Source organism: Hemiscyllium ocellatum, chromosome 30 (genome assembly GCF_020745735.1).
Source record: "Hemiscyllium ocellatum isolate sHemOce1 chromosome 30, sHemOce1.pat.X.cur, whole genome shotgun sequence".
NCBI lineage: Eukaryota > Metazoa > Chordata > Chondrichthyes > Orectolobiformes > Hemiscylliidae > Hemiscyllium > Hemiscyllium ocellatum.
In genome coordinates, this window is record NC_083430.1 from 31057977 (window position 1) to 31083316 (window position 25340).

The following is a 25340-nucleotide window of genomic DNA, read 5'->3' on the forward strand; positions in this document are numbered from 1 at the left end:
CTGACTTGGCTTTTCAGAATCAAGTTTACTTTGGGAAAGGTGAAATTCACACCAAAGAGATCATTAGATCTTTGTTGGTAGCTTTGTCTGAGATTGACAACAACTGCCTTTGCTTAGAGACTGACTGCAAAACCCAGGCCAAAATGATGACATTTCTTAATGTACTACATAAAACCTCAACCTGTTAGATATCTCTTATTATGCAAAGAAAAGCCTCATGACAGATTTTATCATTTCCCTTGTTTTTAGGAATGCATAAACATGTTTCCAACAATAGTGAGACTAGTTATTATTGTAGCTATTATATTAGCTATTTCATAATTTATTCTTTTGACAATTTGAAATGTGAAATATAATGTGCAGGGCTGCAGACATATTTGCCACATTGAGCTGAAAATGTGTTGCTGGAAAAGCGTAGCTGGTCAGGCAGCACCCAAGGAGCAGGAGAATCGACATTTCGGGCATGAGCCCTTCTTCAGGAATGAGGAAAGTGTGCCAAGCAGGCTAAGATAAAAGGTAGGGAGGATGGACTTGGGGGAGGGGTGTTGGAAATGTGATAGGTGGAGGGAGGTTAAGGTGAGGGTGATAGGGCGGAGTGGGGGTGGGGGCGGAGAGGTCAGGAAGACAATTGCAGGTTAGGAAGGTGGTGCTGAGTTCGAGGGTTGGGACTGAGACCAAGTAGGGGGAGGAGAAATGAGGAAACTGGAAAAATCTGAGTTCATCTCTTGTAGTTGGAGGGTTCCTAGGTGGAAGATGAGGTGCTCTTCCTCCAGCCGTCGTGTTGCTATGGTCTGGCGATGGAGGAGTCCAAGGACCTGCATGTCATGGGTGGAGAGGGAGGGGGAGTTGAAGTGTTGAGTTGGGTAGTTGGGTTGGTTGGTCCCAGTGTCATTCCCTGAAACGTTCCGCAAGTAAGTGGCCTGTCTCCCCAATATAGAGGAGGCCACGTCGGGTGCAGCGGATGCAGTAAATGATGTGTATGGAGGTGCAAGTGAATTTGTGGCAGATATGGAAGGATCTCTTGGGGCCTTGAAGGGAAGTAAGGGGGGAGGTGTGGGTGCAAGTTTTGCATTTCTTGCGGTTGCAGGGGAAGGTGCCTGGAGTGGAGGTTGGGTTGGTTGGGGGTGTGGACCTGACGAGGGAGTCACGGAAGGAGTGGTCTTTTCGGCATGTTAATAGGGGAGGGGAAGGAAATATATCCCTGGTGGAGGGGTCCGTTTGGAGGTGGTGGAAATGAGGACGGATGATACGATGTGTATGGAGGTTGGTGGGGTTGTAGGTGAGGACCAGTGGGGTTCTGTCCTGGTGGTGATTGGAGGGGCGGGGCTCAAGGGCAGAGGAGTGGGAAGTGGAGGAGATGTGGTGGAGAGCATTGTCGATCACGTCTGGGGGGAAATTGCGGTCTTTGAAGAAGGAGGCCATCTGGGTTGTTCGGTATTGGAACTGGTCCTCCTGGGAGCAGATGCGGCGGAGACGAAGGAATTGGGAATATGGGATGGCGTTCTTACAGGGGGCAGGATGAGGGCATGTGCAGTCCTCACTTTCTTCTAGCATATTTGCCACATTGCAATATATGATAATGGCTCTTCCACACTGCAGGGTCAAGGACATGGTTTGATTTTGATTAAACTTTTAAAAAATGCAAACATTGAGTTATCAATAATAAAAAAAAACATAATGCATACTATGTATTTATTTCCCATTATATTGAGACATTGGATTGAATGTTTTGGATGTGGTTTGCCGGATAAGAATTCATGGCATCTGGTCCTCCATAGCTCAAGATTTTATTCAAGCAATTTTCCATTCCTTACTTCAATAGCTATACAGCCGGGCTCTGGGGCTCCTTTCTTGGGGAATCAGATGGCCAGAGAGCCGGATGTAGTTATCACTGCCACCACCATTTATGCCTTTGGCACCAAATTTAAAGCCCAACACACACACTTCAGATGATGCAAGCCAGGAATTGCCCCTCAGCCTATGGTACACAATCTTCAACATTCAATAGAGGAGAGAAAACCTCATTCCTGGTTTCCCAGGCAGGGTCCTGGAGATGATGGTGAACAGTGTGGTGTAAAGGAGGGCAGTCCTTTTTCCAGATGACTGTTACAAAAGGCAATGGATCCAACCAGTCTGGCCATTTGTGGCCTGAGTGAACTAGAACACAACAATGCAGGAAGAAAGTCAATGATCTTCTACTCTCCACATCTTCTCTCTGGTATCTCGCACCTACAGGGCCAATGCTCACTCTAACTCTGCCACTGAACACACATCTTACCAAGGCTCATGGATTACAACTCTCAATATTAAATGATTCAAGTCTACTCATTGTCTCAAACTATTAATCCCTCATCTCTGTGCTTGCCATTCACTCACTCAGAACGCATCACCATCTCTTTTCATGTAGCACCACTAACTGCTATTTTACCCACTTCCACTATAGTCAAACCCTCCCTTCCTATCTAAGAGGCTGAATGTGACAATAGGTAGCCTCATGCAGCTCATTATCACTAAGCCAAGGCAACAACAGGGAGGCCAAGGAGTGACCATTGATAAACAGGTATATTTAGGGCAGAGGTAGAGAGAAGAGTTGTGATCATGTACTGAGGGAACTTGGGTGGATAAAATAGGCAGAGCATTCCTTCTCCACAAAATCAATTTCAACACTTAACTTGTTCAAACACTTCCTATTGTCTCAGATTGTATAGAAAGAGCATCTTCTTTGCTATTTCATGAAATAGGCAGTGAAATTGAAATCAGGCTTCCATATTAATGTTAATTCTCCAATTTGTAGGCATAATGAGGCCTCTATGCAGAAAGCACTGAGAAAAAATAGCAAGGGAGCAGTCAACCTATTACCTCTATTTGAATCTCTCAACCAAACTTCATTGACTGGAGGGAGTTAAAGTTTCCCTTAGGGAATGATAATTGGTAGAAGTTAGTGTAATTAGAAACCAATTATCGCAACCTCAAGTAAGTTGTCCTAACCTGCTTTACAGGTAATCACATATTATGCATCCTGCACATGGAGGTGCCAGCTGGAATGAAGCACCTACAGTGAGTAACAGAGCAGAGATGAAAAACATACCTTAAAATAACTGATGGGTATCCATGACGATATAAGAGAAGGTGAGGATGGCAGAAGCTGGAAAAGCACAGATCAGGCAGCATCCGATCAGCAGGAGACGAAAGGCTTATGCCTGAAACATCAATTTTTCTGCTCCTCCATTGCTGCCTGACCTGCTATGCTTTTCCAGTACCACACTCTCTATCCATGAAGGTATCTTTGAGTTTCAAAGCTAACGTGTAAATTTCTCTCATTGGAGAGAGATAACTGCTGGTATTTAACCTGAGACTCACCACATCTCAGGGAAGGAGAGAAGTTGAGAAGAACAGACCATCATGGTAGTCTCAGCTGGTGCAGGAGTTGAGTCCAACACTATCTGCATTGCAACCCAGCTGTCCACTAACTCAGCTAACTGACCCCCAAATTGGTACATACCAATCATGGAAAAGAGGTTAGATATTGGCAAAGATCCTTCTTTTTCATGGCCTTTTCGTAGCCCCGGGCGATAGAGAATTCGTGATGCCATCAATCCAAACATAGCTCCAAAAAGATGCAGATGCATGGCACTAGTTTTGCGGTCAATCTGTAGTGGAAGAGCACAAGAACTTAACTCTGCTTCCAATCCAATTAAATGATGAATTAATTTTGAATATTATTTCTCTTATTCCAAAGCAACATTACAAGTAGCATCGGGTCCACGTCCAGCCTCCCTGAGGGCTTACCCATGAGATACATGAAGATAGATTGTCAGCCCAGTTTGGAAAGTACGTGGCCACAGGACTCAAATCCATTTCAGACCACAAGCCTGTTTCACCATTCAATTAGATGTGAATGTGCGCCCCAACTCGTTACTCACTCTTGTTCCCTTGATAGCCTGCCACACTAAATTGTCCTTATCTCATTTTGGAAATGTAATTGACCTGGCACCCATAGACTCTTGAGGCAGAGAGTGACAATGTTGTAAATGATGACCCTTTTAATGTTCATGGCAATCTGAGGGGTGTGATCCTGTACAAGAGGTGCCTCTGGGCTCTGGGGTTTTCCAGCTTACAAACAGTTGGGGGCATTCTGTGAATTCATGGGCTGAGAGGTTTATAGCTAGTGGATTGGTTCGAGAGTCTCTGCTGATATCATGATGCTGGGTGACGATATGGTACAGGTCCCTTACCAAATGGAGATTTATTAGCCACTCACAGGGTGAGACACAGGAGATGTGAGGAGTAGCATTCTGATCAGTAAAAGGAACATCTCAGAAAACCTAACGGGATCACTAAGCTGCCTTACTCGTTTTCCCTTCACCCAGATCACCAATGTTTTTCTTGTGTCTGTCTGTATGTGTGTGTGTAGAGGGGGAATTTTATAAGTGGTTTAGAGTTTAGACTAGTGGAGTTATATGTTGATAGTTCATAACTGTTAACCTGTAGCTAGGATCTTTACATTTTGCAATAAATACTAACTCCAATCCATGCCTCATGTCAATCTGAATCTAAACGACGGGTAAATTTGGGAATGCTGTATACTTATTTGAAAAATCTTTAACATTTTGTGACAACTCCGGGAACATCAGAATATGATTTCCAGTGAAGTATGCCAGTGAGATGTAACAGTAAAGAAGTGCTCTTGCAGCCGTAGACAGGACTCCAGGGTAGTCCTGATGACTCGGTGTCTAGCACTGTGGGAGGAAACTGGAGCACTCAGTGGAAATCCATACAGACATGGGGAAAATATGCAAACTCCACACAGATAGTCACTCAAGGCTGGAATTGAACCCAGGTCCCTGACGCTGTGAGGCAGCAGTGGTAGCCTGCAGGTAAGGTGGATTGGCGATGTTAAGTTGTCCACAGTGTCCAGGGACATACAGGCTACATGGCTTGGCCATGGCATATGTCGGGTTATGGGATAGACTGGCAGAGGGGAGGATGGTTCTGAGTGGGATGCTCTTTGGTGGATCAGTGCAGACTTGATGGCCTGGATGGCTACAATCTCCATTGTAGGCACTCTATGTTTCTCTGATTATATGTTGCCTCCCAGGTATCAGGGCTACAGAGCAATTTAAATGTGGTGGGTCAACAGCCAGAGGTAGTAATCCATATTATAACTAATGACATAAGAAGAAAGAAGTAAGTTGCTACGAGCAGATCTTAGGAAGTTAGGTAAAAAAAATTAGAAAGAAGGACTTCAATGGTAGTAACCTCTGGATTGCTCCCGGTGCTACACATTAGTTAGTGTAAGAACAGAAGGATTAAGGAGATGGATGCCTGGCTGAAAAGCTGACATTTACTCAGTGTTTCAAGCATGGAGAGCACTTCTGAGAGAAGTAGAATCTGAACAACTCAGATGGGTTACACCAGAGCAGGAATGGGGCCAACACCCTTCTGGAGATATTAGCTCGTGCTTTTGGGGCAGATTTTAAACTGAATTGAATTATAGAATCCTAGAATGATAGGGTCCCTACAGTGTGGAAGCAGACTACCTGGCCCATCGAGTCCATACCAATCCTCCAAACAGCATCCCACCCAGACTCACTTCCCTACCATATCTCTGTAACCCTGCATTTCCCAAAGTCAATCCACCTAACCTGCACATCTTTGGACTGTGGGAGGAAACCCAGTCACAGGAGGATGTGGTAACTCCACACAGACAGTCACCCAAAGCTGGAATCGAACCTGGGTCATGTGCTGTGAGGCAGCAGTGCTAACTACTGAGCCACGATGCTGCATTTGGCAGGGGGATGGGAAGCAGTTTAGAGGGGAGAGTAGCTGTTATGAAATTAGAAGTTAAAACACAACTAAGTGTGGCAGAGGAAATATAGGCTACATAAGAAAGAAGCGAATTTAGTAAGGGTAGATGGAATGTGTTTAAATGCAAAGAGCAGGAGGAATAAGGCAGACAAGCTACAGGCACAGATAGGAACGTAGGAGGATGATGTCATAGTTATGACTGAGACTTGGCTGAGAGATGGATGGACCGGCAGCTCAGATTATAGAATATTTTCACAAGATACAGAGGGGGTGGGGGAGAAGAGAATAGAATGTTACATTATTGCTCAAGGAGTCAATTAACCCAGAGAGGGAGGATGATATCTTGGATTTAGCATCAAATGAGACCAAACAGGTGGAAATAGAAAACACAAAAGATGCAAACACATTAATGGTTGGGTGGTTTAGGTCTCCAAACAGTTGGCAAAAAATAGAAGATAAATCTGGAATCAAATTTCAGAGAAGTGGAAGAATAATAAGAGAGTCGTGATTGGGGATATTAGAGATAGTTTTAATATGCTAAGCAGGGAGGGAGCAAATTTCTTAAATTGCATCCAGGAGACTACATCAGTCTAACCCAGTGGTCGGAGGTAATTAGAAAGAATTCTGAGGAACAGAATATGTCTGCACCCAAATAGACACAGTACAATCAGAGATAGACAGTATGGAGCTATGGAGGGAAGATCATGTTTGACAAATTTGATCAAATCTTTTGAGGCGGTCACCAGGGAGTGTTGGTGAAACTAATACATTGGATGTTCCCTACATGGACTTGAGCAAGGTTTTTGTTAAGGTCCCTTATGGCAGACTGGTCAGGAAAGGAAGAGTTCATTGAATGCAAGGTAAACTAGCACATTAGAGACAAAAATTGTGGTCAATGAATATTTATGTGACTGGGTCTGTTTCAAGTGGGGATTGCAGGGCTTGCTACAAGGGTTCTTGTTATTTATGATGGACATTAATGATCTGGATTTGAATGTTGAGAGTATGATCAAGAAGATTAAAAATGTTGCTGGGCATTGAAGATCTGAGTTATAAAGAAAGGCTGGATAGACTGGAACTTATTTCACTGGAGTAACGGAGGTTGACCTTATAGAAGTTGATAAAATAATGAAGGGTATAGATAAAGTTAATAGTAGTCGGCTTTACCCGAGGATGGGGGATTTCAAGACTGGGGACACATTTTTAAGGTGAGAGGAGAGTGATTTAAAAACTACACGGGGGCAAATCTTTTATACAAAGCATGATTTGTGCGTGGAATGAACTCCCAGAGGAAATGGTGGATGTGGATACAATTACAACATTTAAAATATATTTGGGTAAGAATACAAATAGGAAAGGTTTAAAGGGATGTAAGCCAGGAGCAGACAGGTTGGACTAGTTTAGTTTAGGATTATGCTCAGCATGGACTTGTTGAACTAAAGGGTCTGTTTCCAAGCTGTGTGACTTTATGATTCCATAATGTGTAAATTGGTCAGGTTATAAACAGTGAGGACAGGTGTAAACTGCAGGAGGATATCAATGGGCTGCTCAGGTGGTAGACCAGTGGCAAATGGAATTAAACCCAGAAAGGTGTGAGATAAAGCTGCTGGGGACGACTAACAAAGTGAGGGATTACATTATGAATGTTAGGAAAGTTCCCTTGAAGGAACAGAAGGTCAAAGTCAAGTCACCTTAGTGCGTATATGGACAGCTCCCTGAAGGTCAGCTCCCTGACAGCAACACATTTGCAGCTGTGATCTCCAGCATCTGCAGACCTCATTTTTTAGCTCCCTGAAGGTAGCAAGGCTGGTAGAAAAGCTGGCTAAGAAGACAAAGAGGATATTTGTCTTTATTATTTGAGACATGGAGTACAAGAGCAGGGAGTATATGACAAAATTGTATAAAACGCTGGTTAGGCCACAACTGGGACACTGTGCGCAGTTCTGGTCACACCTTATAGAAAGGATGTGAATATACTTGAGAGGGTGCAGAGGAGATTTGCCAGAATGTTGCCAGGGCTGGAGGGTCTAAAAATGAGAAAAGATTGAATGTGCTGAGGATCACAACAGTTCAGGTTTTTAGAAAAGGTTCCAGCATCTGCAGTAATTTGTTCTTACTTCTTGAATTTGCAGGGCTGTTTTCCTTGGAGCAGTGAATGTTGAAAGGGGACCTGATAGAAGTGGATAGGCTCTTGAGCTATATGAATGGGATGGAATTGAAGGCATTTTTCCATTTGTAGAGAGCTAGTCTTCCAATCTTTTGGGCATAATTTAAGATAAGAAGTGGCTGGCTAAGAACAGAGGTGAATAGAGAACTCACTATTTGAAGAGTGGTTGAGTCAAAAACTCTCTTAACTGGCAAGTAGTACTTAGATACTTATTTATGTCGTCACCGTCTCCAGAGTTATGGACTAGTAACTGGAAAGTGGAATTAGTGTAGCCAGATCCTTGTTGACTAACCAACAAATGATGGGCCAAATAGCCACCTTCTGCTCTGTGAATGAGTCATTCAACCTACCAACAATCAGTCTCTGAATTTGTATGCTGGGTCACTTAAGTAACATATGCATAATCATTGGTGCCTGTGAAAGCATTCCTTAAAATGAGTCTTAAGCAATGAGGTGAAAAGTCAGGTAAGATAATTGAAAAGAATACTGTTCTGCAGATGATATTATTATCCATGAACCTCTGATATTTAATATAGCAAAGGACCAAATGTCCTATTATCACCTCCAGAGAAATTGAACCAGGACAATGTTAGATATAAAATGCATTGACATACCACAGTAGGGAGAACTTAGACTTCTTTTGCCCTTGTAATTTTTCAACTAAATGCAATTAATATCTCAATTGAAACCTTCCAAATGCAGCTTTTCACTTCACTTTGTTCGCTTACCTGAAACAAATACATCAGAAGCCACTTATTAGTAGTAAAACATGTCACTTCCAGGATGCCCATCACGAGTAACTGTATCGGACTGGTGTTTCCGAGTATAGCACCCATTGAGACCAATGCAGACACTGCACTCAGGTCTGCATGGAGTATGCTAAAAATAACAGTAAATTCTATTAGCCAAGATAAGCAATCATAAAAATGAATCAAAGGCAAATGAATGCATATTGGGACAACATGAAATGTATCAATGTCTTTTGAGCTACACCAGTTGAAAGTATATATTGTAATTTTACTGAGCTTTAACTAGCTGTTTCATTTAAAGCACCATTGTTCAACGCATCAATGCAAGTATTGGCAAATGAGTCAGATCCTCATTTCACATTGAGTATGCTAAAGCAAAGTGGTGTGAGATTTCCTTATCAGTTCTAGTTTAAATAGTGCTGAAAAAAGACATATTTTGATGAAGCCTTTCAACTTACACTCATCTGGACATTTCTCAAGAATACCAATTCAACAGCAAAACTGACATTTACATTGCACAAGAGGTAAGGGTATTGACATGGAGAATGCATCCATTAATGCTGATTTAAGAGTTCACTACCAGGCCTAGTTTAAATTTTAAATCAGCAGATTAACTTTGACTTTGATTGGTCAGTGCATTGCCCTGAGAAATGAATCTTTGAATGAATATCACCAAATTTGTTGTGTTGAAACAGGCACAGTGCAAATACATGTTCTTAGTGTCTGCAATGAAACAATCAGAGTGCACATCTAACCAATCAGTGCTGTCCTGTCAAGCATCCTCTCATGTTATTCTTGTGAAATGTCCTAATAGAGTGCAAGATGAGAAAAATATTGATAAAATGTACACTATTTTCTGCAATACTTCCAAACAGTTACTTCTAGCGTGCAAAACCCAAGATGGCAAAAGAGGAGGCCTTCTCACTGAGGCTCATCGCTGCAACTGCTATTTTTTCTTTTTCTCTCATTTTTCTCTTTTCTCTTTTGGTTCATTGAACTTTGGAGCTCAGGGGTGGAGACAGCAATGGCGATGGCTGAGAGACTTTCATGGTGGGCCACAAGGCTGCTGGTCACGGTTGGCAGTGCTGAAGCAGGACTCTGCAGCCAGGCAGCAGCTGGGGCCCAGCAGGGGGCCAAATGTCAGCAATGGTGGGGCAGTCAAGGATGGCAGCAGCAGCAAGTCAGCAGTCTTGATTGAAGCCTTGTGAGAAGAGGTGGTGAAGCCTGCTGTGCCCTATGGAGGTCAACAGCAGTGGTTGGCAGCAAGGGCAACTGGTGAACACAGGCGGGTCTTACCCCAGTGTGAGTGAAAGCATGCCCAATGCAGGGTAACGCGAACACTCTTGGGGAAAGCCCAGCTTGGAGCATCTGCAGGCCGACAGCTAATAATGGAGTATAATGTTTGAGTTTTAAAATTTTATTTCTTTACTTTTCCACTTTATACAAAGAAGATTGTGGTACTGAACTTCTTATTTCTTTATTTTTCTACTTCTGTAACTAAAACTTTTATACCTATGATGGCACAGCATGTGGTAACATTGTGCACTTTTCACTGCATTCTTTGTAATCAGTACTTGAGTACACATGACAATAAAACCTAAATTAAATCTAAATCTAAATTTAGCTGTAGTGTAACTCCACTCCAGTGTTTTGCTGCATTTCCAATGTTCTTGTGTTGCTAATTCTGTCCTAATACCAACTATAAGCACAACCAATTGAGATTGTTTCCACAATTGTGCAATCCTGTTCTTCTTGGTGCATAATACGGTGAATTTACATCTTCATAGAACAGTTCATAGAAGACAATCTCAAAAAGTCATCCTTTTGGACATAGTGAGAAAATCAGGAGAAAGCAAATTCATAACGTTCAATATGAAGCTTCACAGATTTAGCATAATGGATAAAAGTGAGACTTCATTGGATAGCCCATTGGATAGTGTTAGACCAAGGTTCAACATTACACGTGGTTCTCCCTGATTTCTGCCCAATTCTTTCAAGAAGTGAAAGTTAAACTGTAGCCCTTCACTTTACCTGGTAATATTCTGCTGTCTCTTTTGCAATGATCAGGCAAGGACTGTATGGAAACAGCACCTCAAAGCTATCCCTGTCTGGCAAGTGTAATCATCTATTCATCCTTTGAACTTTGTACAACATAACTTTTAAATTCTCTACACAGATTTCCAACTCTGAAGAAATGTTGCCTTCCTGTTTAAAACTCTGCCAATTAAAAGTATTCCCACATAGATAGCTTCAAAACAAGCTTGAAACTTTTCCAACCTCAAAATATTCACTTGCATTGGACCAGACTGATCAAGTATTTCTGGTGGAGATCGAAGTTGCAGATTCACTTTTTTGAAACTTATTTTTTAATTCACTCATGGAATGTGGGTGACACTAGCTGTGCACGTATTTACTTCCCTTCTCTAGTTGCGCTTGGGAAGGTGGTGGTAAGCTGCCTCTTGGACCAATGCAGTCCATTTGGTGCAGGTACACCCACAGGGCCATTAGGAGGGAGTTCCAGAATTTTGCCCCAGCAATATTAAAAGACAGGCAATACATTTCCAATTCAGAATGGTATGTGGCTTGGAGGAGATCTTGCAAGGTTTGGTGATCCCACGCGTCTGTTACCCTTGTTCTTCTATGGTAGTGGTCATCAGTTGAGGAGGTACTGTCTAAGGAGCCTGAGTGAGTTTCTGTACTGCATCTTGTCGATGCTATACATTACTGCTGCTGCTGCTGAGCATTACTAGTGAAGAGAGTGACAATTTCTGGATGTAGTGCCATTCAAGCAGACTGCTTTGTTCTGGATGGTGACAAACTTCTTGAGTGTTGTTGGAGATGTACTCATCCAGGCAAGTGGAGAGTATTCTATCACACTCCTGACTTGTGCCTTGTAGATAGTGGACAGGATTTGGGGAGTCAAGAGGTAGATTACTCAGTGCAGAATTCTGAGCCTCTGACCTTCTTTCCTAGTCACAATATTTATATGGCAAGTCCAGTTCAGTTCCTGGTTCATGGTAACCCCCAGGATGTTGATATTGGGAGATTCAGTGATGGTAATATCATTAAATGCCAAGGAGCAAGGTTAGGTTCTCTTTTGTTGGAGATAGTCATTGGCAATCACTTGTGTTGTATGAATGTTACTTACCACCTGTCAGCCCAAACCTGTACATTGTCCATGTCTTGCCCCATTTGAACATGGATATCATCTGTATTTGAAGAGTATATGTGTTGGTTTAGCAGGAATACAGGTAGCAATGAATTCCAAGGGATGTTGCAACTTCTCAGAATTTCTGATACTAACATGGAAATATTTATATTTCACACATAAGTTTGAAGAAATATTTTTCATAACATCTCTGGCATTAACTTTCATCTGAGGAAATGAAACTCCAAGATTGTAACACTAAGCTGAATTTTACCATAATTTCAGAGAGTTTCATATGTTTCTCTCCATGAGCTCTGGCACGTTTTCTCACACTATTTTATGCTACCCACTTAGGTAGCCCCATTCCTGTGCCAGTTTGCACTTACCAAAGGCAGACATACTCAGCATTTTCAGGACCTTACAGGTTTTCTGCGACTGGAGCCACATTTAGAGCCCAGATACATACCAGGTGAATAGTCCTTCAGAGTAAATGTAATGGGAGGGAAATGAAAAATAGAAGCTTCTGAGGGCACAAACGTGCATGTTGGCTCTTCATTGGAAATAGAAACTCATGCTCGTAAATGTGTTACAACTTTACATCATTATCTACCTGATCAACTGTGAGAGCAGCTACAAGAATCAAGTTCTTCACATCCTTTGTGCTATACCATGTTAGAACTCCGTTAAAGAGGTTGCTACTCTTTCCCTATTGCCCACAGTAGCATAACATCTTGTTATTGTTCAGGACTGACTGTGAGCCACTCCCTGGTCTCTAATAATATGGAAACTTTGACTGTACCAACCCCAAACACCTACTGACCAGACAGGTCCCTGGACTGATGACAAGCCACATCCTTGATTTCCTTTGCTGACACTTACCGACTGATTCTGGATTAGTGGTGCTCGAAGAGCCCAGCTGTTCAGGCAGCATCCAAGGAGCAGCGAAATCAGGAATAAAGGCAGTGAGCCTGAAGCGTGGAGAGATAAGCTAAGGGAGGGTGGGGGTGGGGAGAAAGTAGCATAGAGTACAATGGGTGAGTGGGGGAGGGGATGAAGGTGATAGGTCAGGGAGGAGAGGGTGGAGTGGATAGGTGGAAAAGGAGATAGGCAGGTAGGACGAGTCCGGACAAGTCATGGGGACAATGCTGAGCTGGAAGCCTGGAACTAGGGTGAGGTGGGGGAAGGGGAAATGAGAAAACAGTTGAAGTCCACATTGATGTCCTGGGGTTGAAGTGTTTCGAGGTGGAAGATGTGGCGTTCTTCCTCCAGGTGTCTAGTGGTGAGGGAGCAGCGGTGAAGGAGGCCCAGGACCTCCATGTCCTCAGCAGAGTGGGAGGGGGAGTTGAAATGTTGGACCACGGGGAGGTGTGATAGATTTGTGCGGGTGTCCCGGAGATGTTCCCTAAAGCGCTCTGTTAGGAGGCTCCTAGTCTTCCCAATGTAGAGGAGACCGCATCGAGAGCAACGGATACAATAAATGATATTAGTGGATGTGCAGATAAAACCTCGATGGATGTGGAAAGCTCCTTTAGGGCCTTGGATAGAGGTGAGGGAGGAGGTGTGGTCGCAGGTTTTACAGTTCCTACGGTGGCAGGGGAAAGTGCCAGGATGGGAGGGTGGGTTGAAGGCGGAAAGGGGTGGGGAGAGAAATATATCCCTGGTGGTGGGGTCTTTTTGGAGGTGGCGGAAATGTCGGCGAATGATTTGGTTTATGCAAAGGTTTGTTGAGTGGAAGGAGAGCACCAGGGGCGCTCTGTCCTTGTTACGGTTGGAGGGGTGGGGTCTGAGGGCGGAGGTGCAGGATGTGGACGAGATGCATTGGAGGGCACCTTTAACCTCGTGGGAAGGGAAATTGTGGTCTCTAAAGAAGGAGGCCATCTGGTGTGTTCTGTGGTGGAACTGGCCCTCCTGGGAGCAGATATGGCAGACGCGGAGGAATTGGGAATATGGGATGGCATTTTTGCAAGAGGTAGGGTGGGAAGAGGTGTAATCCAGGTAGCTGTGCGAGTCAGTGGGTTTGTAAAAAATGTCAGTGTCAAGTCAGTCGTCATTAATGGAGATGGAGAGGTCCAGGAAGGGGAGGGAGGTGTCAGAGATAGTCCAGGTAAATTTCAGGTCAGGGTGAAATGTGTTGGTGAAGTTGATGAATTGCTCAACCTCCTCGCGGGAGCATGAGGTGGTGCCAATGCAGTCATCAATGTAGCGGAGGAAGAGGTGGGGAGTGGTGCCGGTGTAATTACGGAAGATCAATTGTTCTATGTAGCCAACAAAGAGACAGGCATAGCTGGGGCCCATACGTGTGCCCATGGCTATCCTTTTGGTCTGGAGGAAGTGGGAGGATTCAAAGGAGAAATTGTTAAGGGTTAGGACCAGCTCGGCCAAACGAATGAGAGTGTCGGTGCAAGGGTACTGTTGGGGACATCTGGAGAGGAAAAAAATGGAGGGCTTGGAGGCCCTGGTCATGGCGGATGGAGGTGTAGAGGGATTGGATATCCATGGTGAAGATGAGGCGTTGGGGCCCAGGGAAACGGAAGTCTTGGAGGAGGTGGAGGGCGTGGGTCATGTCTTGAACGTATGTGGGGAGTTCCTGGACTAGGGGGGAATAGGACAGTGTCGAGGTAAGTAGAGATGAGTTCAGTGGGGCAGGAGCATGCTGAGACAATGGGTTGGTCAGGGTGGTCAGGCTTGTGGATCTTGGAAAGGAGGTAGAACCGGGCAGTGCGGGGTTCCTGGACTATGAGGTTGGAAGCTGTGGGTGGGAGATCTCCTGAGGAGATGAGGTTCTGTATGGTCAGGGAGATGATGGTTTGGTGATGGGGGATGGGGTCATGTTTGAGGGGGCAGTAGGAAGAGGTGTCCTAGAGTTGGCGTTTGGCTTCAGCAGTGGAGAGGTCAGTGCGCCAGACTACCACTGCGCCCCCTTTATCTGCTGGCTTGATGGTGAGGTTGGGATTGGAGTAGAGGGATTGGAGGGCTGCGCGTTGTGAGGGTGAGAGGCTGGAGTGGGGGAGGGGAGGTAGACAGGTTGAGGCGGTTAATGTCCCGGCGGCAGTTGGAAATGAAGAGGTTGAGGGCAGATCATAGGCCAGAGCGGAGTGTCCAGGTGGATGCAGTGTGTTGGAGGTGGGCAAAGGAGTCCTCGGAAGGTGGGCAGGAGTCCTGATTGTGAAAGTAAGCTCGGAAGCGGAGGCGGCGGAAGAAGTGTTCGACGTCACGGCGTGTATTAAATTCATTGATGCATGGACGGAGGGGAATGAAGGTGAGTCCTTTGCTGAGGACTGATCGTTCATCCTCAGTGAGTGGGAGGTCTGGGGGGATGATGAAAACTCGGCAGGGCTGGGAGCTGGGATCTGGGATCTGGTGTGGGTGTGGAGCTGGGAGTGGGGGCGGAACCTGTAACTGGAGTGGGTGTGGCAGTGGGGGGAATTTGGGTGGAGTCATGAGCAGGGGTAGTGATCGCCCCGGGGTTCTGGGGTGTGGGGATAGTGACAGTGGGATCTGTGAGGGGCGTGTCAGCAGAATGCAGGTGAGAGGCGCTGGTGGGGTGGGGGGGGGGGGAGGTGGAAGGGATGGCGGAAGTCACTGAGCGTGTGGCATCAGCGATGATGTGAGGGGCGGAAGTGGTGTCACGTGTGATGCATGAGGAATTGTGAGGGGCGGAAGTGGTTCTGGGAGTGGCCATGATGGGGGCGGAAGTGACATTATCAATCAGCGTGGAAGTGGCAGCTGCATCAGCCGCATGGCTAATGGTGTCTGAGAAGTTTCCGAGGCCAGGGGAATATTCTGGAATGTTTGAGGAGCGCTGGTTATGGAGGTGGGTATATAAAAGTTTGTTGTTCTTACAGTTTTTGATGTTTGAGATGGAGTTGAAATACAGTTTGTTGAGGGTATGAATTCTCCTGAGGATGTAGTACAGAATGGGTCCTTTGCAATTCTGAGAGATTGTGGCCCTCAGCTGAAGCAGGGCTGACTGTAGAGAGGTTAGGTGCCGGCGCATTGCTGCAAGCGTGGAGCGCCGACTGATGACAGACCACCTTGACCTGGCTGAGAATTCCTGACTTTGATACATGATTATTTGGTTGATGCACATACTGTGTGTTTGCCATGAAAACTGCTGACACATGCTGCAGTACAACATTGATGTACCATTATCATAAAGCAACATGTCTGCTTCCTTGATGGATTACTGTTGACTAGTTTGACAAGCTGCCCTGAATTGTGCACTAATAAATGGGAAAGCAAGATGATGTATGGAGAATCTGTAAGTTTTGAATGGTGCAATATTATGCAAAAAGGCAAAGCAGGAATGTTTGAGCATCCAGTTAGAGATAAAGTGAATGAGTGCTAACTCAGCAAGCAAAGGCCTCTGAGAAACCAGTTACTCTAATCCATGAGCCACACAACTGTGCCTGCATTCAAATTAGAGTTGAAAAGTGTGATGCTGGAAAAGCACAGCAGGTCAGGCAGCATCTGAGGAGCAGGAGAATTGGCACTTCAGAAGGGACAGGATGTACATGTTTTTGGAAAGGCAAGGACTGATTAGGGATAATCAACATGGCTTTGTGCATGGGAAATTATGTCTCACAAACTTGATTGGGTTTTTTGAAGAAGTAACAAAGAGAATTGATGAGGGCAGAGCCGTAGATGTGATCTATATGGACTTCAGTAAAGCATTCAACAAGGTTTCATGTAAATTGGTCAGCAAGGTTAGATCTCATGGAATACAGGGAGAACTAGCCATTTGGATATAGAACTGGCTCAAAAAGGTAGAAGACAGAGAGTGGTGGTGGAGGGTTGTTTTTCAGACTGGAGGCTTGTGACCAGTGGAGTGGACCAGTGGACCACAAGGATCGGTGCTAGGTCCACTACTTTTCATCATTTATATAAACGATTTGGATGTGAGCATAAGAGGTATAGTTAGTAAGTTTGCAGATGACATCAAACTTGGAGGTGTAGCGGACAGCGAAGAAGGTTGTCACAGATTACAACAGGATCTTGATCAGATGGGCCAATGGGCTAAAGAGTGGCAGATGGAGTTTAATTTCGATTAATGTGAGGTGCTGCATTTTGGCAAAGCAAATCTTAGCAGGACTTATACACTTAATGGTAAGGTCCTAGGGAGTGTAGCTGAACAAAGAGACCTTGGAGTGCAGGTTCATAACTCCTTGAAAGTGGAGTCGGAGGTAGATAGGATAGTGAAGAAGGCTTTTGGTATGCTTTCCTTTATTGGTCAGATTATTGAGTACAGGAGTTGGGAGGTCATGTTGCGGCTGTACAGGACATTGGTTAGGCCACTGTCAGAATATTGTGTGCAATTCTGGTCTCCATCCTATCAGAAAGATGTTGTGAAACTTGACAGGGTTCAGAAAAGATTGACAAGGATGTCGCCAGGGCTGGAGGATTTGAGCTATAGGGAGAGGCTGAGGCAGGCTGGGGTTGTTTTCCCTGGAGCGTCGGAGGCTGAGGGGTGACCTTATAGAGGTTTATAAAACCATGAGGGGCATGGATAGGATAAATAGACAAAGTCTTTTCCCTGGGTGGAGGAGTCCAGAACTAGACGGCATAGGTTTAGGATGAGAGGGGAAAGATATAAAAGAGACCTAAGGGGTAACTTTTTTATGCGGAGGGTGGTACGTGTATGGAATGAGCTGCCAGAGGATGTGGTGGAGGCTGGTACAATTGCAACATTAAAAAGACATCTGGATAGGTATATGAATAGGAAGAATTTTGAGGGATATGGGCTGGGTGCTGGCAGGTGGGACTAGATTGGGTTGGGATATCTGGTCAGTATGGACAAGTTGAACGAAGGGTCTGTTTAAGTGCTGTAATGACTGTATATGCCCTTCATCAGGAATGTCACCATTCAATGATCTGCATGCAAGTCAGCCTGGCAGCAATGGCATTACAATGCAAGTGGCGATGCATTTGAAAGTGCAGCATTGAAGTGGATGTCTGTATTCTGAGTCAGAAGTGTGCCATAATGATGTGGTGAGGCTCATGTATATCTGGTGCCTACCACCCTGAACAAGTGGTGTTGGTAATAGCTACCCAATGAGCATGCTCTGAGATGTTGGGCAATGCTGGCCAAGATGGCAGAGGACCACAGTCAGCTGGTACCTGTTCTGACTTTCGTTTGAGGAATTGTTGGCAGTTAGTTTTTCTCTGCTGCATGGAAGAATAGAAAAGTGTGTATAAAGGTGATAATGAGATGCTAATTCATGCGAATGAGTCTTCGTCACTCACTAGCAAGATTCTTGCCTCACCGTTCAAACATTGGGTGGAAAATCCAACTTCATTTCTCTAAGTTGAAAATCTCATTTTTTCCCAACTGACTTGCTATTGTCCACAACATTCAGGGACTGGAAAAATTCCACCCATAAATTTTTCAAGACCAGAAAGGCTGTTGATCAGTCTTTACAAAACCATGGACAATTTTTCTAAATTCCCATCAATAGTGTACAGATTTTATTGGCTCAAACAAAAACAGCAGAACCTCTAGAGATGCAGGATATCTCTAATATTGTGCTTAATTTATTTCATGCCAACTCTGTGTTTACTGAGTACATACAGCTTCCACTAATTGCTATCTGTATTATCCTGTAATAATGGGAAATGTAGTTAGCAATGTCATTAATATACCAGATAAATTAAGACGTAAGTATGCGACATTTCAATTGTAATCATGCTAAAAAGTGGTAATAATATAATTTATCCTTCTTCATCAAATATAATGATGGCATTGTGGCTCAGTGGTTAGCACTGCTACTTCACAGCATCAGGGACATGGGTTTGATCCCAGCCTTGGGTAACTGTCTGTGAGAAGTTTGCACATTCTCCCCATGTCTGCATGGGTTTTGCCAGGTGCTCTGGTTTCTCCCACAGTCTAAAGATGTGCAGTTTAGGTGAACTGGCCATGCTAAATTGCCCATAGTTTTCAGGGATGAGTAGGTTAGGTGTATTAGTCAGGGAAAATGTGGAGTAATAGTATATACGAATGGGTCTGGGTGCGATATTCTTCAGAGGATCAGTGTGTATTTGTTCGGCTGAATAGCCTGTTTCCACACTGTAGGGATTCTATGATATGAACAAATATTTTCCCAGCAATGTTTTCCCAGTGTACTGGGAATTATGCTAAGGAAGAAACCTGTCAGAAGAGGAATTGTTTCAGACATTTTAATAGGAATTTCAGAACATATTGGTCACAATTGATCCAACATATTACTCTGTTCAATGTTTAGAATCATAAGCAATCTCATTGAACCTTCCAACTATCAAGTATCAAGTGAACATTAACATAAAAATAAAATATTGATGATCTGAAATAAAAACAAAATGCTTGAAAAATGCTGCAGATCTGACAGCATATAACAAAGTTAATGTTTCAAATCCAATAATACTCTTCTTCAGAACAACAATACATCAAATTTGATTCTCTCTCCACCAATGCTGCCAGAACTGCTGGGTTTCTGGATGTAGGTTTGCTCGCTGAGCTGGAAGGTTCATTTCCAGACATTTTGTCACCATTCTAGGTAACATCTTCAGTGGGCCTCAGGCGAAGCACTGTACATGATTCCTGCTTTCTATTTGTATGTTTGGGTTTCTTTGGATTGGTGGTGCCATTTCCTGTGACAACGTCAATTCCTGTTCTTTTTCTCAGATGGTGGTAGATGGGGTCTACCTTGATGTGTTTGTTGGTAGATTCTCGTGCGTGTCTCTATTTGGCTTGCCCTAAGATGGATATGTTGTCCCAGTCAAAGTGGTGTCCTTCATTATCTGTATGTAAGGATACTAGTGAGAGAGGGTCATGTCGTTTTGTGAAAAACACTGCATTGGACAAACAGGCAGAAAACTAGCCACCAAGATACATGAACACCAACTAGCCACAAAACGACATGACCCTCTGTCACTGGTATCCTTACATAGAGATAAGGAAAGACACCGCTTTGATTGGGACAACACATTCATCTTAGGGCACGAGATTTCCTAGAAGCATGGCATTCCAACTAGAATACTATCAACAAACACATCGAGTTAGACCCCATCTACCACCCGGGAAAAAGGACAGGAAATGACATCACCACAGGAAATGACTTCACCAACCCAAAGAAACCCAAACATATAAATAGAAAGTAAGAATCATGTACAGTGCTTTGCCTGAGACCCACTGAAGATGTTACCTAATAGAATGTCAAAACGTCTGGAAATGAACCTTCCAGCTCAGCAAGCAAACCTACATTCAGAACCTAAACCTAAGCTAAAACCTTCTCAAAACTCACTGCTAAGTTTCTCCAGTGCTTTCGGTTTTTACAAGTCAACATTTCCTACCCAGCAGGAGATATCAATGTAGTTGGTCCTGAGCTCAAATACAGATGATCTCCTTGGAAAACAAAGACCTGATCAAGAGAAGCTCAAGTGAGCTGTCTTAGAGCTTCTCAAAATGGCTGTATTCTCAAATAATCCCATTACAGATAGAATTATTTACTATTCCAATGCAATTTACTTTAGGCTACAGGTGTAACTAAACAAAAATATAAAACATAGATTTACTGAGAATTTTCACATTCTGAACAAAGTATTAGTTTAAAGTCTGTTCTAATAATGAGGTACAAAGAAACTTTTACCTGGTCATGTTTATTTGTATCTTCCGGTTCTTAAAGTCAAAGAACAAACCTTCAAGGATTGTGGCCCACTGAAGTGCAAAGGCTGCAAGAAGCATGGTAAAGGCAATGCCACTCCGTGCGTATCTCTTCAGGAATGTAGTCATGAAGCCAAAGCCAAGAAAGACCATTGTATTGACATCTTGAAATACTATTGTTGTAAAAAGGAGGAAGAGGGAAATGCAGTACTTTGAGTTTTTTGAGATCATCATAGTTTTGTGTGTGTGTGTGTCTGTGTAAACCAAAATTATCTTTCATATCTATGTTATAAAATTCTGAAGATTCACTCTAATAGAACCTTGATGGACTGAGAGTTTTGTCATCCAGTTGGAGAGCCAGGGAAAACTCACCAAATCTAATACTAATAATGGCACCACTGGCCACCCTTCACCTGCCCAGGAAGAGCTGTCCATTTGACAAATGCTTGTGCTCTTGCACAATGGAAATCATGATTGACGTTGGTAGGATACCCAGAAACAGGCACTGATTGAGGAAATGCCCTCACTAGCTGACAAGCTATTCTCACAATTTCACTCTGGGTTATGCGCACCACAAGGCAGGCAAGACTGGCCACAGCTGAGAGAATCCCAACATCAAGCAGAGACCCTCAATTGGTCAATTAAGAGTGACCATTGACAGTGAGCTGAGAAGCTTGACCATGTATCTTCCCATGGCAAACGTAATTCCATTAGAGGCAAAATGGTGGTGAGATTTGTGTTTGTCACTCCCGCCTCCAAGCTCAACACTTCCAGGAAAGAGGAATCTGTCTGAAGTCTACAGCAGTTAATGCTGAATCTGGATTCCGTTGTGAACATGCTCTGTGTACCAATGTTTATTGTTGCAATACCAAATAACTTGTGTTCTTAATCGTCCACAAATCTATGGATCAGGTGGACACTGAAGATCTCAAGGTCAGTGTTTGAAGTGGAGAAAATAGTTCTCCCAAAGCCCTGACTAACATTCTGTCCCTCAAGCAATACCACCAAAGCTCATGCTCATTCACCCATATTGTTGGATTTTGCTGTTCAAATTGGCTGTCCATGAACTCCTCAGAAATGCTTCCAAACTTGACTTGGTGATATGTAACTGTGAAACTTGTGCAATAATAACACATAATTATGTAAATCCATATGGCTAAAAACTACTTCATGATTTCTAATTCTTCTCATGCTATTCTAATTTCCATTTCTGATACTTCCTGTTTAAATATTAATATCTAATTAATTAAAATACAAAAATGAGTTTAAAAAGGAAGCAGTTGTGGATTTCTCTTATCAGAACTTCCAGATTTTAACGCCCAATTATTTTGATACTTGACCTAGTGGGTTGGTTTTATCATATCTTGGAAGTCACTGCTGTGAGCTACTGATCTTTATAGTCTCGCCCAAACATGTTGTGTCAGAAGTCAGAATATAATGTTCAAACATCTCCACTTATATCCTAGATTACAGACATTTTCATTTCTGTGCCTTTCTTTTGCTGCTTTCAGCCACTAGTAACATGATATTGACAGGATAATGTTTAAAACAGTATGCGATATAGTTTTAAAATCATGAGGTGCACAGCAAACCATAAACTAGCTAAACAAGCTCACCAACCTGCTAACATTACATTTGGGTTTAGAGATGATTTAATTATTTTTAAAATTCATGAGCATATTAAATCCTGCTTGAATTCCTATGATTTAGTTCCAATTGCTTTTTAAATATAACTGGGAGAAAATCCATACCCCATAATGATCTTGCTTGTTATTCATATGTTGCCTAATAGAACATACCATAAAATATATACTTTAACTTAAATGACTTGTGTTGCCCAGTAATTTAAACAATGTGGCATTGGTCCTGTGCTTTAATCTATAGTAATTAAAATTTGTTTTCTAGTTTATAAATAATTCCAATCACTGGAGATTGCTATTCAATCTATTTAATTATATACACACTGTTGTTTTCTTTGACTATATGAAAGGTAATTAAATAATTAACGTAAGGAAACAGCATAAGGCACTCTACAGATGTAACATTTTAGTTCATAACATATTTCTAAGTGCAATTTCCTTTCTGTATTAATGTTATGAATTAAGAAATAATGCTGGAATAGGATATATAACTACTTTTTGAAGCTTGACACCTAAAGAACATAGTGGTGGTGCAAGAAGTTTTGCTCCAGTGAGTTCTTCCAACGAACAACAATAAACAAAGTTTTCACTTATAATTCAGAGCATAAGCATAAAAAATTCATGATGTTAGCTGTGCATCAGGGAAAGATTGATGTTGGGTTATTCCCCATTGCACATAGCAAGAAGTTTGAGAGTGAGCCGTGTACATTCCTACTTAACAAATGTCAGTCAAAGAAGATATGAAGAGCAAAGAGACATACAAAAAGGATAAGAGAACTTTAACACAAAAATGAAGAAAATGTGGAAGTAAGAAAAGCCAAAAGTTGCATTGGGCTAATGTTACATAAACATAAGCATCGGACATTAGCACACTAAATACCCCAACGAGTGGTTGTTTTTATATATTCACTGGCTGGCCAACATTTATTACCCATCCCTAATTGTCCTTAAGGAGGTGGTGGTGAGCAACTTTTTTGAATTGCTGCAGTCCATGTGCTGTAGATTGGCCCACAGTGTCCTTAGGGAGGGAATTCCAGGATTGCTGATATATTTCCAAATCAGCCTGGTGAGTGGCTTGGAGGGGAACTTGATGGTAGTGGTGTTCTCATGTATCTGTCCCCTTGTCATTCTAGATGGAAGAGGTCATGGGTTTGGAAGGTGCTGTCTAAGGATATTTGGTGAATTTCTGCAGTGCATCTTGTAAATGGTACGCACTGCTGCTATTGAGCGTGAGTGGTGGAGGGAGTGGATGCTTGGGTATGTAATGCCAATCAGGTGGGCTGCTTTTTCCTGACTGGTGTCAAGCATCTTGAGTTTTGTTGGAGCTGCAACCATCCAGGAATGAGGGGAACTCTTTCCTAGCCCCTGACCTGCACTTGTAGCCATTGTGTTTATGTGGCAAAGCCTGTTGAGTTTCTGGTCAATGGTTACCCCAAGGATGTCGATAGTGGGAGATTCAGTGATGGTAACACCTTTGAATGTCAAGCGGCAGTGGTTAGATTGTCTCTTATTGGAAATAGCCTGGCATTTGTGTGTTGTGAATGGTACTTGTCACTTCTCAACCCAAACCAATCTGGATATTGTCCAGATCTTGTTGCATTTGAACATGGACATTTTCAGTATCTGAGGAGCTGTGAATGGTGTTGAACACTGTGCAATCATTAATGAACATCCCCACTTCCGGCCTTACGATGGCTGAAGACCACTGATGAAGCAACTGGAGATGGTTGGGCTTCAGACACTACACTGAGAAACTCCTGCAGAGATGTCCTGGAGCTGAGATATCTGATCTCCAACAAACACAACCATCTTCCTATGTGCCACGTGTGACTCCAAGCAGTGAAGAATTTGCGCCCTGATATCCATTGATTCCAGTTTTGTTAGGGTTCCTTGAAGCCATATGCGGTCGAATACAGCCTTGATGTCAAGGTCTGCCACTGTCATCTCTTTAACAACAACTTGAAAGTTCAGGAAATGTTAGTCTTGATCTCTGTGTTCTCATCTTGTCACCTTTATTCCAAAGCTATATTTTTTCTTCACTAACTAATTAATATGAAAGAAGTGGCCATGTGTACAAACAGGGAGCAACATTTTATATTTACAGCTACTTATTTTTATTCTGAGCAATATGAACTGATTCCTTTGTTAATTCAGGTATTTTTGATGCATGCATCCCAATCTTCATCTCGAAATTTGTACTTGTTCTTGACTGCATAATTTGCAATAATAATCTAATACATCTTCGGATGTAGAGAACATTTTTGTTCCTGACCTTCACATAAAGGGGGCTTAATTAACTGTATCAAAAGCCTGCTAGTGGTCAATAATGGTGCTGGAGAATGCTAGAGTACTTCCTTCTTAAGTTAAATTCCAAATCTAACCCAAATAGTGTGGTTGTAGATTTCCTATATCTGACAGTTAGGAAGGTTCCAGCAGGAGCTAAGTTTTCTTAATCATAATCCATTTTCTATTGGATAGGAATTCATAGCATTGATCATTACAAAATACATACACTTAAGATTTTAACTGCAAAGAAAATAGTTTAAAGTACACTTACCTGCATATGTCGCAATGTATTTCTTTGGGGTATATTCAGAGTAATCCAAAAATAATATGAATAATACTATGATTATACATTGTAAACTCAGAGCCAGCAAACCAAAGCTAATCCCAATGTTTGGACCTAATTTTGGAGACATTGTGGATTTTCTAAATATTTTAGCCACTTTTTCCTTTCGATTACATGTCAATAAAATGAATATGTGTAACGTCCTCCTATTTTGCCCGTTTATTATTACGTAGTCGTGAACGAAAGCTGCTATTAGATAAGTTCATTAGCCACACCTATATCTTCAAGGGGCTGCGACTTAATCAGATGCAAAGTTATGAACACATTGAATAAATTAACTATCATGTAAAGTATGTTTGTTGCCCCATTTATGTTTTTAATCAAATCATACTTAATATTTGTCATCTCCTTTAATATCTCTTGATACAAGTTTGTATTTAGGATCTTAATCTGCAAATCCATTTGTTGTTACATTTTATTGACTTTGATAATTGCTACATGGATAATGGACATTATGCACCTTCCTGATCACCCACCAGGAACAAATTAAGGCGCTTAGGGTCCAGCTTAGGGAGAACAAATAAGAGCAAAATACTGTGGAAACTGGAAATCTGAAACAAACAC

The 25340-nt window shown here is 42.8% G+C and overlaps 1 protein-coding gene across 1 annotated transcript in view; it reads right to left on the reverse strand.

Annotated features, from left to right (window-relative positions):
* The window catches only part of rhd (Rh blood group, D antigen), a 55796-nt gene extending 30875 nt beyond the window's left edge, over window positions 1-24921 (reverse strand). Inside the window, exons 1-4 of the mRNA XM_060847688.1 lie at window positions 24705-24921; window positions 20494-20680; window positions 8704-8854; window positions 3503-3650 (exon numbers count right to left, since the gene is read on the reverse strand). Of these exons, the coding sequence (XP_060703671.1) occupies window positions 3503-3650; window positions 8704-8854; window positions 20494-20680; window positions 24705-24846 (628 nt within the window). The 5' untranslated portion in view covers window positions 24847-24921. The remainder of the gene's footprint in view (window positions 1-3502; window positions 3651-8703; window positions 8855-20493; window positions 20681-24704) is intronic.
* Between the last annotated feature and the right edge of the window lie 419 nt (window positions 24922-25340).